General features: G+C 46.9%; 1 protein-coding gene across 1 annotated transcript; it reads right to left on the reverse strand.

The window, feature by feature from the left end:
- Positions 1-2760: 2760 nt before the first annotated feature.
- On the reverse strand, positions 2761-7845 carry LOC126687644 (uncharacterized). The gene is made up of 2 exons (XM_050382199.1): positions 3514-7845; positions 2761-3402 (listed from the first exon to the last, which is right to left on the reverse strand). The coding sequence occupies exons 1-2, from the start codon at positions 7843-7845 to the stop codon at positions 2761-2763; spliced, it is 4974 nt and encodes a 1657-aa protein (XP_050238156.1).
- Between the last annotated feature and the right edge of the window lie 6665 nt (positions 7846-14510).

Genomic DNA, 14510 nt, shown 5'->3' on the forward strand with positions numbered 1-14510 from the left:
TTAGGGCGATCTATTCTTTGGGGAGGAAGAAAAGCGATGAGTTCTTCTACTTGCAACCCGGAAGATCTCCCTTCACTGGTCTTCCCAATTCTTTAAAGCGGTGGAAAGGTTCCTTTGTCATCGCCAAGAAGGAAGGGGGTTGGGGTTCCATTCCGAATGTTTTTGTGGAGGGGCCCCTAAAATTGGAAAAGGCGAACCTGAGCGAGGCTGATCAAGAGACGCTGCGTCTGCTTCGAGGTGGCGCTAAGGTGCACGTAGTGAATCTGATAGATTCCTACTTTGGCTGGGACCAAAGTGTTGCCTCCAAGAGAAACAAGAGAGTGCAGGGTGAAAAAAGGGGGAAGAGGAAGAAGAGTGAGGATAAGAGGGAGACATCGCCTGATAATGGAGACGAGTTCCCTGACATGGGCGAACCACTTCTTTCTTCCCCTCTTAATATTTCTTCTATGCCTCTTAGTCCTTCTGGTACCTTGTTTGTGCCATGAAGCTTTTATTCCCTTTTAATTTTTGTGAGGCGTTTTCTGAATTTTGTTTACTTTGACTTTTCAGTGCCGAACTTCAAGGAGCTTCAGCAGAAGGTCATGGAGGATAGGAGAGCTCGCCGGGAGGCTCGAGAGAGGGAGGCCCTTCCTCAAGCTGCTCCCAAGCCGACTTCTGAGGCTAAGAAGGCGCCTGCCAAGAAAGGAGGCGATGTTCCTTCTACGACTGGAAGCAAACCCCCTTCTTCTCAGAAGGGTGATGAATCTGCCCCTACTCCTAGGGTGGTGCTGCCAGGCTTCCAGATAAAGGAACCTGTCACCAGCCCTCCTCCTCCTGCTGTTCCCTCTTACACCGGTAAGGGGAAGGATAAGATGGAGGTTCCTGCGAAGGAGAAGCATGCCAGATCCCTTCCTTCTGCTCCCCAAGCTGCCCCGGCTGCTTCGACCGGCAGCAAAAGGCGAGCTCCTTCTTCAGGGGGCGAAGATACTGAGGGGGAGGGACCCTCTATGAAAAGGCCTAAGAGGGATGTGATGGTGACTCAGGTCGACCTGCTCCTTCAAAAGTATGGGGCAGATGCTACTGTGCGTTGTCCTGCCGTTGCCCACGACATCTTCCGGGGTTCCTGCTGCCCTTCGGACGTTGACTATTATTTGAAGAGGCCGGACAACGTACTGATGGACGATTGTTTTTCCAACCTGGCAAAGGTGATTATTTTCTAACTCGATCATTTTGCCTTTTTCTTCCTGTTATGGTTATTTTCTAACTCAGTTTGATTTTATGTTTAGGTTGCCTATGCCATCCGTCAATACCGCTCCAACCGTCTTAACGACGATGAGATGCAGGTGAAGTTAAAGACGGAGTACAAGCTGCTGAAGGGAAAGTATGACTCCCTTCGCAGCGAACATGGCGGGTGCACTCAGAAGCTGGACTCTCTTCGTGCTGATGTGGATAGATTATCCAGAGAGAGGGAGAGTGCTGTGAAGCAGCAGCGTGTGCTGTCTGAGGAGGTCGCCCGCCTTAAGAAGGAAAATAAAAATCTGGCGGCAGAGGTGGTGTTGAAAAGTACTGATTATGACGATCTCAAGAAGGAGTTCGACACCACCGTCACGGCCCTTAACGATAAAGTCTCAGTTGCTGAGAAGAGGCTTTATCTGAAGCGGGGCAGGCTGATTCGTGAGAAGGAGAGGCGTCGCCGTAACACCGCCCAGCTAGCCAATGATCTGACTGACTTCACTGAAGCCATCGTGGGTACCTACTTGGAGCGTCATCCTGATGGGGACGTTGAATTCTTATATGGCTTTCCCGAGGGGATTAACAGTGAGAGTGAGCCAGATTCTCCCCAAGACTTGTTTGTCTCCATCAAGTCTGAAAATGGTGGAGGTGCTGCTGAGGTTGCCGAACAGTCTGCCCAAGGGGTCCAGGAACCTGCCAAGGCTGGCGAGAAGCCTCTTGTTCCCGGTTTGGGAGGTAGTCCTGAGGAGAAGGACTTCGGCTTGCTTATATCTTCGGAGCGGCCTTTTGCTGCTTTGGACTTATTGGATCGGCCTTCTGATCTGGAGTCTATCCTTCCAGGGTCCGATCCTCTTAGTCTTGCCGATGTCCCTTCTCCCACTCGTTCTGGCAACATTCATGTTGATGCTTCTTCTTCAGCCAGGCGAGGTTCGCAGGAGGGGCTATCTGTCCCAAATATTTTGGAGGGGAACAAAGAGGCTGCCCCGGAGAAGGTTGAGCCAGAGATCATCAAGCTGTAGATTCCTCTTTTTAGTTTTTGTATAGGAAGAATTTTCCTTTATTTTTTTTTTGTTATGTACTTTGTACATTTGTATCTTTTCTTTAGGAATTTTACTTTCCTTTGTAATTTTTGGGGGGCATTTGCCCTCTTTTTAATATATATCTTTTTTGCCTTCTTTATTTTTGAGACAGTTAGTTTCTATGTTCTCTTTATTTTAGGCGATATATATATATTTTGACTGTGTATTTTCCTTTTTTGGGAATGAACTCGTCAGTTCTCCTCTTTGGAAATATTTTAAGTAATCAGTAACTATGGTAAAGAGACGATATCTGTGGAAATTCCTTGTCCGAGCAAGGGTAAATTAAAATACTTGCATAAATTCAAATACAATAATGTGATGAAACATCACTTGGAGGAATTGAAATACAATGCTGTGATTAAACATCACTTGGAGGAATTGAAATACAATGCTGTGACTAAACACCGCTTGACTAATTATGCTACTTCTTAAGGAATAACTAATCATGTCTGATGGCGATCTATTGTGACTAAATTTTTCTCAAGTTGTTGGCGTTCCATGTCCTTGGTATGATTCTTCCCATGGAGTTGGTGAGTTTAAAGGTTCCTTCTTTAATGACCTCGCTGATGGTGTAAGGTCCTTCCCAGTTTGGCTGCAGTTTTCCACTTCCTGCTTCTCCTTTTTTGACTTCGGTTTTTCGCATGACTAGGTCGCCTAGTTTGAATTTTCTTTTCTTTACATGGCTGTTGAAATGTTTGGCCATCTTTTGTCTGTAGGCTTCCATCCTGATGTCTGATCTGTTGATTTTTTCAACCAGGAGATCCAGATTGTTCCTGAGCTCTTCTTCGTTTTCTTCTAGGTTTAGCTGGTTGTCTTCTGTCCTTGGCGTGGGTGCGCCGATCTCTACAGGAATTACAGCCTCCGTTCCATAGGCTAGGGCGAATGGAGTTTCGCCCGTTGATTCTCTAGGGGTGGTACGGTAGTTCCATAGGACGCTGTAGAGTTCTTCTACCCATCTTCCTTTGCACTCGTCTAGTCTTCTTTTTAGTCCGGCCAGTAGGATTCTGTTGGCCACTTCGGTTTGCCCATTCGATTGTGGATGGTAAACCGAAGTGAACCTTAGGTCGATCTGATACTCGGCACAAAACTTTCTAAACTTTGCTGAGTCGAACTGCTTTCCGTTGTCTGTGATCAGCACCTTCGGTATTCCAAACCTGCACAAGATAGATCTAAAGAAAAAGTTAGTTATGCGTTGTTGGGTGATTTTTGCCAGTGGTTCTGCCTCTATCCACTTGGTGAAGTGGTCGATTGCCACTACCAGGAACTTCCGTTGTCCTGTGGCCAAAGGGAGAGGTCCCAGGATGTCCATACCCCACTGGGCGAACGGCCATGCACTGCCGATGGGTTTCATTTCTGAAGCTTGCTTTCTTGGTACCAAGGCATGTTGCTGGCAAGGCCAGCATCCCCTTACTAGGGTTGTAGCTTGTTCTTTCATCGTGGGCCAATAATAGCCTTGTAGCAGTGCTTTCCTGACCAGTGTTGATGCTCCGTCATGTGCTCCGCAGGTCCCCTCATGTAATTCTTTCATGATGTACTCTCCTTCTTCTTCGTTCACACATCTTAGCCAGGGATGGGTGAATGACCATTTGTACAGCTGGCCGTTGTATATTCCGAACTTTGATGAGAGTATCACTATCCTTTTGGCTTTCTTCTTATCCTCGGGGAGTATTCCATTAGCCAGGTATGCTGTGAGGGGGGACATCCAGGTTTCTTCCCCTTCTACAATCAGTACTTCGCCTTCCTCAATTTCTTCTTGAAAGCTAGGCTGTCGTTTGATTTCATGAGGAATGTTTCTCATTGAGTCGTAATTCTTTGTTGCTGCCCACTTTGCCAATTCGTCTGATCTTCCATTCATTGCTCTGGGTATTTGCTGTAGCGACCAGGATCGCCCATTATCGGCAAAGAAGGTTTTGGCCTGCTTGGCGTACTTCTTCAACGTAGCTTCTTTTACTTCGAAGTTCCCCGAGACTTGGTTCACAACCAGTTGTGAATCACTGTAGATATGGACTTCGGAGATGTTGAGCTCTTCGCATAATTGCAACCCTGTTATCAGCGCCTCATATTCCGCAACATTGTTGGAAGCTGGAAACTCGAGTCTTGCTGAGTATTCCATTTGGATTTTTCCTGGTCCTTTGAGCACGACTCCGATGCCTGCTCCTTCTCCGCAAACTGCTCCATCGACGTGCATCTCCCAGGGAGTCGTTTTGTCCTCCATGGGTTCTTTGAATGTCAATTCAGCGAAGAAGTCGGCTAGTGCTTGAGCTTTCAGTGCTTTCCGAGCTTCATAGATAACGCCCAGACTTCCTATTTTGACGGCCCATTCTGCTATGCGTCCACTTGTCTCTGCCTTCTGGAGGATTTTTCGTAATGGTTGGTCGGTCCGTACAATGACTTGGTGCCCTTCGAAGTAATGTCGGAGCTTGATGGTGGCGGTGTATACGCACAGCGCCAGCTTCTCCAACTTCGGGTATCTCAGCTCCGCATCTCTGAGTACTTTGCTAATGTAGTAGATCGGGTATTGTTCGCCTCCTTTTTCCGACACCAATACTCCTGCTATTGTTTCGTCAGAGCAAGAGATGTATAAATATAACACGTCGCCCGGATCCGGTCTCGCCAACAGTGGGGGCGAGGATAGGAAGCTTTTCAACTCTTCAAACGCCTGCTGGCATTCTGCGGTCCATGTGAAGTTCTTGATCTGTTTCAGGGTTTTGAAGAAAGGCAGGCATCGTTTTGCCGAGCAGGACATGAACCGACCTAGAGCCGTGATCCGGCCGTTGAGCTTCTGGACTTCATGTATGCTCCGTGGCGGTGTCATTTTTAAGACCGCTTCGATTTTATCTGGGTTGGCCTCGATACCCCTCTGAGAGACCATGTATCCCAAGAACTTGCCTGCCGGTACTCCGAATACGCACTTTTCCGGATTGAGTTTTAGCTGGTATCTCTTTAGCGTCTCCAGGACTATCTTCACATCTGTTGGGTGGTCTTCAGCCCGGATGCTCTTGATAATCATGTCATCCACATAAACTTCCATGTGTTTTCCTATCTGATCTCTGAATATTGAGTTCACCAGCCGCTGATATGTGGCTCCTGCGTTCTTCAGACCGAAGGGCATCATCTTGTAACAAAATAATCCCTGGTCCGTTATGAAGGCCGTCTTCTCCTGATCTTCAGGTGCCATGGGTATCTGGTGATATCCCGCCTTGGCATCTAGGAATGTATAGAGGGCGTGACCTGCTGTGGAGTCTACTAACTGATCAATGTGTGGAAGTGGGAAACTATCTTTGGGACATGCTTTATTCAGATCTGTGAAGTCCACGCACATTCGGTAAGTGCCATTGGACTTTTTTACCATCACCACATTCGCTACCCACTTGGGGTAATAGGCGTCTCTGATCACGTTTGCTGCTTTTAACCAGGCGACCTCTTCTGCGATGGCGAGTTGTTTTTCGGGCGAGTGCCTTCTCTTCTTTTGTATCACTGCCTTCGCGTCGGTCGCTATGTTTAACCGATGACATATGACGTCCGGGTCTACTCCGATCAATTCGTCTGTTGTCCAGGCAAAGGAGTCTCCAAGCGATCTGAGGTTTTCGGTCAGAGATCGTTTGATTTCTTCTTCTAGCTCATCTCCCACTTCTATCTCCTTTCCTGGGGATAATTCGATTTTCTCAGTTCGCCCATAATGCTCCGCCCTTTCCTTCTTCTCTGGAGGTTCCATTGTTAGTACTGGCAAGGTTATATGTACTTTCCTGAGAGCTGTAAAGTATGCTTCTCTGGCTGACTTTTGGCATCCTCTGACTTCGGCATCGCCTTCTCTGGTTGGGATTTTCATCAGTAGGTACCTCATGCAAATGGATGCGCACGTATCATGCAAGAGTGGCCTTCCGAGAATTGCGTTGTATGCGAAATCCATGTTGACCACCATGAATTCTGCTCGGATCTCTTTGTAGATCTCTCCATCCCCTAGTTGGACGTTTATCTCCAGTGATCCTTCCACCTGTACAGATTTGCCTCCTAGTCCCACCAGTGGAGTAGAGACATGTGTCAAATTTTCTTTCTTGAGTCCAATTCTGCCGAACACCTCCATCGTGATCATGTTTACCGAACTTCCCGTGTCTACGAGCATCCGAGATACCTCGAAATTGTTGAGTCGCCCCTTGACAACTAGGGCGTCCTCATGGGGGACTGACAAGCCATGACTATCGACTTCCGAAAAAGATACGCTTCTGAATTTCTTAGCATTCGGTGCACCTGGGCTAACTGAGTACACTGTTCTTGCAGCTTTCTTCCTTGTAGTATTGCTGTCTCCTCCAGTCGATCCGCCCATTATTACGTTAACCACGCCTGCTGGCTCTGGTCTGGGTCTTCTGGCGATTTCTTCTTTCCGCTCTTTCTTTCTTTCTGATTCCGTCTCTCTGGCTTCGGTGTCCCTTTTTACGAACTGGGAAAGGGATCCCCTTTCTATCAGCTTCTCTATCTCCTCCTTTAGGTGCCAGCATTCATCTGTGGTGTGGCCGTTGTCTCTGTGAAATTCACAGTATTTGCTATTGTCTCTTTTGTTGGCTGATGCAGCGTTCATCTTTCTTGGCCATCTGACCTTCTCTCGGCTGTCTTTTACCCAAAACAGTACGTTGGTTCTGGTTGTGTTCAGGGGCGTATATCGCCTATCTTCGTCTTTTTTCCTTTTATTTCTGAAATGGTCGTTGCCTTTTTCTCCGAACCTCTTTCCTATGGGCGATCTGTCCCCATTTCTTCTTTCTGCAAACGTTCGTTCTTCTACCCGTCCGAGGCGATTCTCTATCTCTCTCTGGCCATCATCCACTCTGATCTGTGTATGTGCGATGGTCATCAGTGTGGTAAATGATTTTGGTGATTTAGCCAACAATTCCTTTCGTAGGTCGGAGTTGGTAGTTCCATTGAGTAATGCTGTGTAGGCGATCTCCTGGCTCAGGTCTTCTATCTGCATCGCCTCCTTATTGAATCTTTCTACATACTTCCTGAGTGTCTCGCCTTCCCATTGCATGATGGCCAGCAGATCTGTGGATAGCTTCTTTTGAGGGATGCATGCTACGAATCTAGCCTGGAAAAGTCCTGAGAATTGCTTGAACGTCAGCACTGATCCTGGCTTTAAACTCTGGTACCATTCCTGCGCCAGACCTTTTAAGGTAGTAGGAAAAAGCTTGCATAGTACGTGATCCAAGTTTGTCTGAACATTGATCACCGCTTGGAATTTGTGAATATGGCTCTTGGGACAGCCTGTTCCATCGTATGACTCCAAATTTGGGGGGTATCTGAACTTTGTAGGGAACTCGTGAGAGATGATGAAATCTGCGAGTGGTGAGTCACTTCGAAGAGAGATGTCTACGTCTTCACATCTTATTCCAAGCCTGCTCATGACTTGGCGGACTTTTTCCTCCAGATGCTCTTCTCCGCCTTTGAGGGTGTGTCGTTCATCCATCCATCGTTCTTCGTCTGGAATTACGATGGGGGCATTTTGTTTCCTTGCGGAATTTTCAGGGGCATCTTCCTCTCGCATCGGTTCTTTTCCCTTGTCCATGGTTGACGTTGACTTCTGTACTGGTGATTTCGCTGATCCCTGCTCTGGCGATTTTAACGAGATACTCTGTTTGATGTCTTTGAGTAGACTGGTGATTTCTAGGAAAGCCTTGAACATTGCTTGGTTGTTGATTGGCTCTTCATCAGGGGCTATGGCTATCGGAGGTATCGTCTGTCTTATCGCCAGGGGGTCGCTGGTTTCTCCTTCTTCGCTGGTTGGGGGAAACAGATTCAGGGCCGGTGGTTCTGTTCCCCTGTCTTCTCTGTTGGTAGCTGGTAGAGTATTATCTCGTGGGGGATCCATTCTTGAAAAAGCAAATTCTGAAAAGTATCTAAAAGGAACGACGAAACTAATAAGTTCCACGTTCACCGCACCAAATGATACAGGTCGATCTTTAAAGGGTCGCCCGTACTGTTTTTCCTGCACAAGTAACAAATATAAGCTCAAAGGACCTCAGGCTTGCTCAGCCTGAAAGCCACTCCGATGCTTAAGTCAAAGAGGGTTTTTTGGTAGGTAAATGAATGTAAGAGTATTTAAGTCTGATTTTGCTTACCCTTCTCAGCATTCGGTGGCTTCCTTTTATAATGAGTTTAAGGCGGTGGTTATCTGGTAAATCGTGGGTTTGCCCCACGATTATTGATAATGGTGAAGGCACGTTCCCGATTATCCCGGGTAGTGGGTGTCAGGGAACAGAGTGGATGAGATCGCCTAGATGGCAGACCTGGATGAGTCCGCCCGAGACAGACATGGGCGATGGGAGATTTGGAGACCCGTTGGGCGAGCATAGCATTCATTAGGCGATGCTTGGAGTTCGAATATTATTAGGTCGGTATCAGTTAGTATTGTTTATCCATCTTGTCCTGTGAAAGTTCAAGGACGAGACTTATTGGTCGACTTGATCTTGCTTAAGGTATTAGCTTTTGACGTCATACTAGGAATGGATTGGCTAGCTCAGCACTACGCCAATGTCAATTTTCAAAAGAAGACGGTAACGTTCAACACACCTGGGATTGAACCAGTCTCAATTCAGGGTGATAAGACGGAATCTCCTACGAGTATTATCTCAGCTATTAAAGCTTGTCGCATGTTAAAGAAGGGGTGTCAAGGATTCTTAGCCATAGTACGAGACGTGGAGAAGAAAAGCGTAAACCTAAGCGATGTACCAGTTGTATCGGAATATCCGGACGTTTTTCTAGAGGAATTACCTGGATTACCCCCAGATCGCGAGATTGAATTTTGTATCGAATTGGCTCCCGACACGAAGCCGATATCGATACCTCCTTATCGTATGGCACCAGCAGAACTTAAAGAGTTAAAGGATCAACTAGAAGAGCTATTTGATCGTGGTTTCATCAAACCAAGTGTATCCCCGTGGGGTGCACCAGCGCTATTCGTGAAAAAGAAGGATGGATCGCTTCGACTTTGCATCGATTATCGACAGCTGAACAAGGTGACGATTAAGAATAAGAATCTGTTACCTAGAATCGATGATCTGTTCGATCAGTTACAAGGAGCGAAGTATTTCTCCGAGATCGATTTGAGATCAGGCTATCATCAGCTAAAGAATCGCGATGATGACATTCAGAACACTGCTTTCCGAACTCGATACGGACATTATGAATTCCTCGGTATGTCATTCGGATTAACGAATGCGCCAGTAGCCTTCATGGATCTGATGTGATGGTTCTGCGGTGTATAATAATTCCAAGGAGGAAATACCTGACTAGTTACGGGTAGTTGCGCTCCTCTGCCCATCAATCCTGTTGTTGATCCGGGTATGGAAACCGGTGGTGTGATGCCCGCACTTGCGGCTCCAGTCCCCCCTGGGATTTTTGAGCTTGTCCTCAAAGGACCCATCGTTCCCGCAGTTCCTGCCGGAGGTGGGCGAAGGGGAAAGACTATTCCGTCTGTTCTTGCTAGTAGAGTTGGATTGCTGCCTCCGGCCATCTCTCTATCTCTGACTCCGACTCCAGGTGGTGGTGGTTCATCATGGTTGTCCATGAGTTTGTTTCAGTTCGTAGAACCAAAATTGATTGATTTTTAGGAAAGAACAATTGTTTCCCACAGACGGCGCCAAATGGCGCCCACCGAGGGGCCCGAACCCTCGACCACCGAGGGGCCCGCAGAACATGTATTATCCATCGCCCCTGTATAATCAAAACGCGGCAAGTTGGCCGCAAACGTATACCCCATGGGGTAGCCAGTATCACCAGGGATATCAAAGACCCACCGCACCAATTCCTTTTCCGTCCCTAGACGTAGAAGGAACCGTCACAACGGCAACAGCTGGATACATTCCACCATATGTACCACCAGGAGCCCAGCTACGACCGCTCTACCATGAGGCGGTGATGAAGAGCTTTAACGACTTCCAAGATAGACTGATTGGAATCGCGAAGGAGAAGACTGTAGAGGCAGATAAAGCACCAGCTCAGAGAAGGCAACAGTCGGAACCAATCCCAAGAGGGCGAGACAAAGACGCACGGAAAGATAAAGAAACGGCCCCCGGCGTGTTCTCACTGCACCACTCCCAGGAGACATGGGAAAGGAAAAAGGAGGGGACGACGCACAGCAAGACGAAAAAGCAAGGGATGAAGAAGTCGCGAAGAAGCAGAGAGAATACGTAGACCTGGAGAAGGAAGAAGGAGGAGGTAGACGGAAGGAACGAAACGCAGAAAGCCACTCTTCAAACAGAAGAAGAGCCGTTGAAGAAAAGAACACTCTGGATGAGAAGATTAAGCATGCGATGCGAAAGTACCAGAAGGATAGCTACGAAGACGATGAAGGAGGAGACGATTTTTCACCACTGAAAAGGGAGGTATTAGACGTGAAATTCTCTTCTCGTTTCAAACTACCAACGTTTGAGCCCTTCGATGGGACCGGAGACCCAAAAAGCCATATCTCAAAATTCAAAACGATAATGTTGCTTCAAGATGTTTCAGATCCGATGCTTGCAGAGTATTCTCGGCCACCCTCAAGGGATCAGCACAGAAATGGTACCTCGGACTGAAGTCCAATACCATCGGAATGTTTGCAGAACTGGCAACGGCATTCAAAGGGCGTTTCCGCACAAACATCCCGCTGCAGAAGAACTCAAGTGATCTACGGAAGTGCCGACAGGGTGAAGGCGAGACGTTGAAGAACTTCGTGGAGAGATTCAATAAAGAAGCAGTCAAGATAGAGCACCTAAACCATGATACAGCCATAGAGGCCATGAAGATGGGAACAAGGTTCGAACGACTGAGAGATAATATCTTAATGAAAAAGCCTTCCACTTTCCAAGAATTGATGGCAATAGCACATAAGTACGTAGAACTGGATGAGGCAAGAAGAACGCTGACAAAACAATATGAGGAAGACAAACCAGAGAGATACCGCAGTAGAGGAGGAGACGACAGAACGCAGAGATATGGAAGAGGAAACAAGCCATTTGACTTCACACCTTTGAATAGAGCACCAGTGGAAATATTCAGCTGGATGAAGAACAATAGAGTCATGTACAATGCACCCAGAAAGCTACACCCAGACAAAGAGAGAGACAAGAGCAAGTATTGCAGATTCCATGAAGGATATGGCCACGACACAGATAGATGCTGGGACTTGAAACGGGAGATAGAACAGCTGATCCAGTCAGGAGTATTGAAGAAGTTTGTACGCACAGAAGGAAGTGCAGAAAAAAGGAAACCAGAACATGTGGAAAAAGAAGAGGCAAACAAAAGATTCAAAGAACCCATGGGCGTGATCAACATGATAGAAGGGGGGGAACCCTATTCAAAGGCACAGAAGAAGAAGATACGTAAGGGCGTGTACTCGATAAGCACTAGAGCATCCGCAGAGGAGCTGCCGTTAGTCACCTTTGGACCAGAAGATGGGAGGCATGTGCAGGAACCGCACAACGACGCGCTAGTAATCAAAGCATTGATTAACAATTTTAGAGTAATGAGGATCCTGGTGGACGAAGGAAGCGCAGTTAACCTCCTTACCTTGCAAGTCTTTAGGGGGATAAGGGGATCGGTAACGGATCTCAGACAGGGAGCCAGTTAGCCGCACGAGAATGCAACTTGATCACTGAAGAAAAAGGCGAAAGTCTGAACATTGAGGCATTCCCTGAGGATCCAGAAGAAGAAGAAGGAGATAGGAATGCCCCAGTGGGCAACATGATGGAATTCCAGATCACCCAGAAGAAAGCAGTGATGATCGGGACAGAAATACCAGAGGCTGTGGCTGTAGAGATCAAAAGTGTATTGCAGAAGAATGGAGACACCTTTGCCGCAGATGCCTCAGAAGTAGTGGGAATAGACCCAGCGATAGCATCCCATAAATTGACTGTATATAAAGACGCCAAACCAGTAGTACAGAAGAAGAGATGGTTCGCAGAAGATCGTAGGAAGGTCATAGAGGAAGAGGTCAGGAAGTTGGAGGCAGCCAAGTTCATAAGGGAGGTGATGTACCCGGAATGGGTTGCTAACGTCGTCTTGGTGAAAAAAGCAAATGGAGGATATCGCATGTGCGTAGATTTCACGGATTTAAACAAAGCATGCCCAAAGGACAGCTATCCGCTGCCGAATATCGATCAGCTGGTAGATTCAACAGCTTGCTACCAGCTGTATAGTCTTGCAGACGCTAAACAGGGTTATCATCAGATACCAATGAACGAAGCAGATCAGGTGAAGACAGCTTTCACTACCGACTTGGGAACGTATTGTTACAACGTCATGCCATTTGGGCTGAAAAACGCGGGAGCAACGTACCAACAACTGGTGAACTTCATGTTTAAGGATCAACTGGGAAGGAACATAGAGGTCTATGTGGACGACTTGATCATAAAAAGCAGTACACCTGAAGAGCACGCCAAGGACCTGGAAGAAACCTTTGCGGTACTGAACAAATTTAACATGAAGCTAAATCCGGAGAAGTGCGCGTTCGGCATTAAAGCCGGGAAGTTCTTGGGGTACTTAGTGAGTCAGAGAGGCATAGAGGCAAACCCAGAAAAGATTCAAGCCATCCTAAACATGGTAGCACCGCGAAGCATCAGAGAAGTCCAAAAACTAAACGGAAGGGTGACAGCGTTGGGGCGATTTGTTTCTTCGTCTACAAAGAGATGTCTCCCCTTTTTCAAGCAACTGCGCAACATGAAGAAGTTCGAATGGAATGAGGAATGTCAGAAAGCTTTCGAAGAATTGAAAGTCTTTTTGACCAGCTCACCGTTACTCAGTCGCCCAAAGGCAGGAGAAATTCTGTACTTGTACCAATCAGCAGGTAAAGAAACGATCGCGTTGGTACTAGTAAGAGAGGAAGAAGAAGAGCAGCTGCCCATTTACTACTCCAGCAGAACGTTGAAAGGCGCAGAGTTAAATTACCCGACAATTGACAAGTTGGCATTAATGGTGGTAGTAGCAGCGAAGAAGTTAAGGCCATATTTTCAAGGGCATACGGTCATCATACGCACTAACCAACCTCTGAGGAAGGCATTGCAGAGGCCAGAAACTTCGGGAAGGATGGTTAGCTGGTCCGTCCAGTTGAGGGAACATGATATACGATATGAGCCGAGGAAAAAATTGAAGGCGCAAGCACTCGCAGACTTTGTGGTAGAGATGACGGAGAAACCAGACACTGAAGAACCCAGAGAAGCAGTTACTTGGAATCTCTACGTAGATGGAGCATCCAATGACCTCGGAGCGGGAGCAGGTGTTGTCTTGGAAGGACAAATGGGAATAATAATCGAGTATGCAGTACACTTGACATTTAAAGCAACCAATAACATGGCAGGTATGATATCAATCTATCATTTAAATATACATACCATTTATCGCAATAAACTAATAGTACTGCAGAATACGAAGCTCTCATAACAGGACTGTCAATTGCGAAAGCAATGAAAACCGAAGTCCTACGAGTCCATAGCGATTCCCAGTTAGTCACATGACAAATAGGAGGACAGTTCCAAGCAAAAGAGGCAAAGATGGCGAAATATATGGAGAAAGCAAAAGACCTCTTGAATGACATAGAGAGATTTGGAGGAGAATGGGAAATCTGCCCCACACCCAGATGATGGTTCTGCGAATGGTAGGGTCTTCTCTTGTCAACCTGAGATCACGAACACAGGTTAGAATGAGTCGGATGTTTGTGTCCGACCACACTCCGATGCCTAAGTCAGAAACCTTTGCGGTACTGAACAAATTTAACATGAAGCTAAATCTGGAGAAGTGCGCGTTCGGCATTAAAGCCGGGAAGTTCTTGGGGTACTTAGTGAGTCAGAGAGGCATAGAGGCAAACCCAGAAAAGATTCAAGCCATCCTAGACATGGTAGCACCGCGAAGCATCAGAGAAGTCCAAAAACTAAACGGAAGGGTGACAGCGTTGGGGAGATTTGTTTCTTCGTCTGCAAAGAGATGTCTCCCCTTTTTCAAGCAACTGCGCAACATGAAGAAGTTCGAATGGAATGAGGAATGTCAGAAAGCTTTCGAAGAATTGAAAGTCTTTTTGACAAGCTCACCGTTACTCAGTCGCCCAAAGGCAGGAGAAATTCTGTACTTGTACCTATCAGCAGGTAAAGAAACGATCGCGTTGGTACTAGTAAGAGAGGAAGAAGAAGAGCAGCTGCCCATTTACTACTCCAGCAGAACGTTGAAAGGCGCAGAGTTAAATTACCCGACAATTGACAA

The sequence above is a fragment of the Mercurialis annua genome, linkage group LG6 (assembly GCF_937616625.2).
Source record: "Mercurialis annua linkage group LG6, ddMerAnnu1.2, whole genome shotgun sequence".
Classification (NCBI taxonomy): domain Eukaryota; kingdom Viridiplantae; phylum Streptophyta; class Magnoliopsida; order Malpighiales; family Euphorbiaceae; genus Mercurialis; species Mercurialis annua.

Bases quoted from the DNA above. Each gene is read 5' to 3' on its own strand.
- LOC126687644 (XM_050382199.1), bottom strand. From the start codon at position 7,845: ATGGACAAGGGAAAAGAACCGATGCGAGAGGAAGATGCCCCTGAAAAT. The intron at 3,403-3,513 runs GCAGAACCACTG...AACGGAAAGCAG, and splicing joins ACTTCACCAAGTGGATAGAG to TTCGACTCAGCAAAGTTTAG.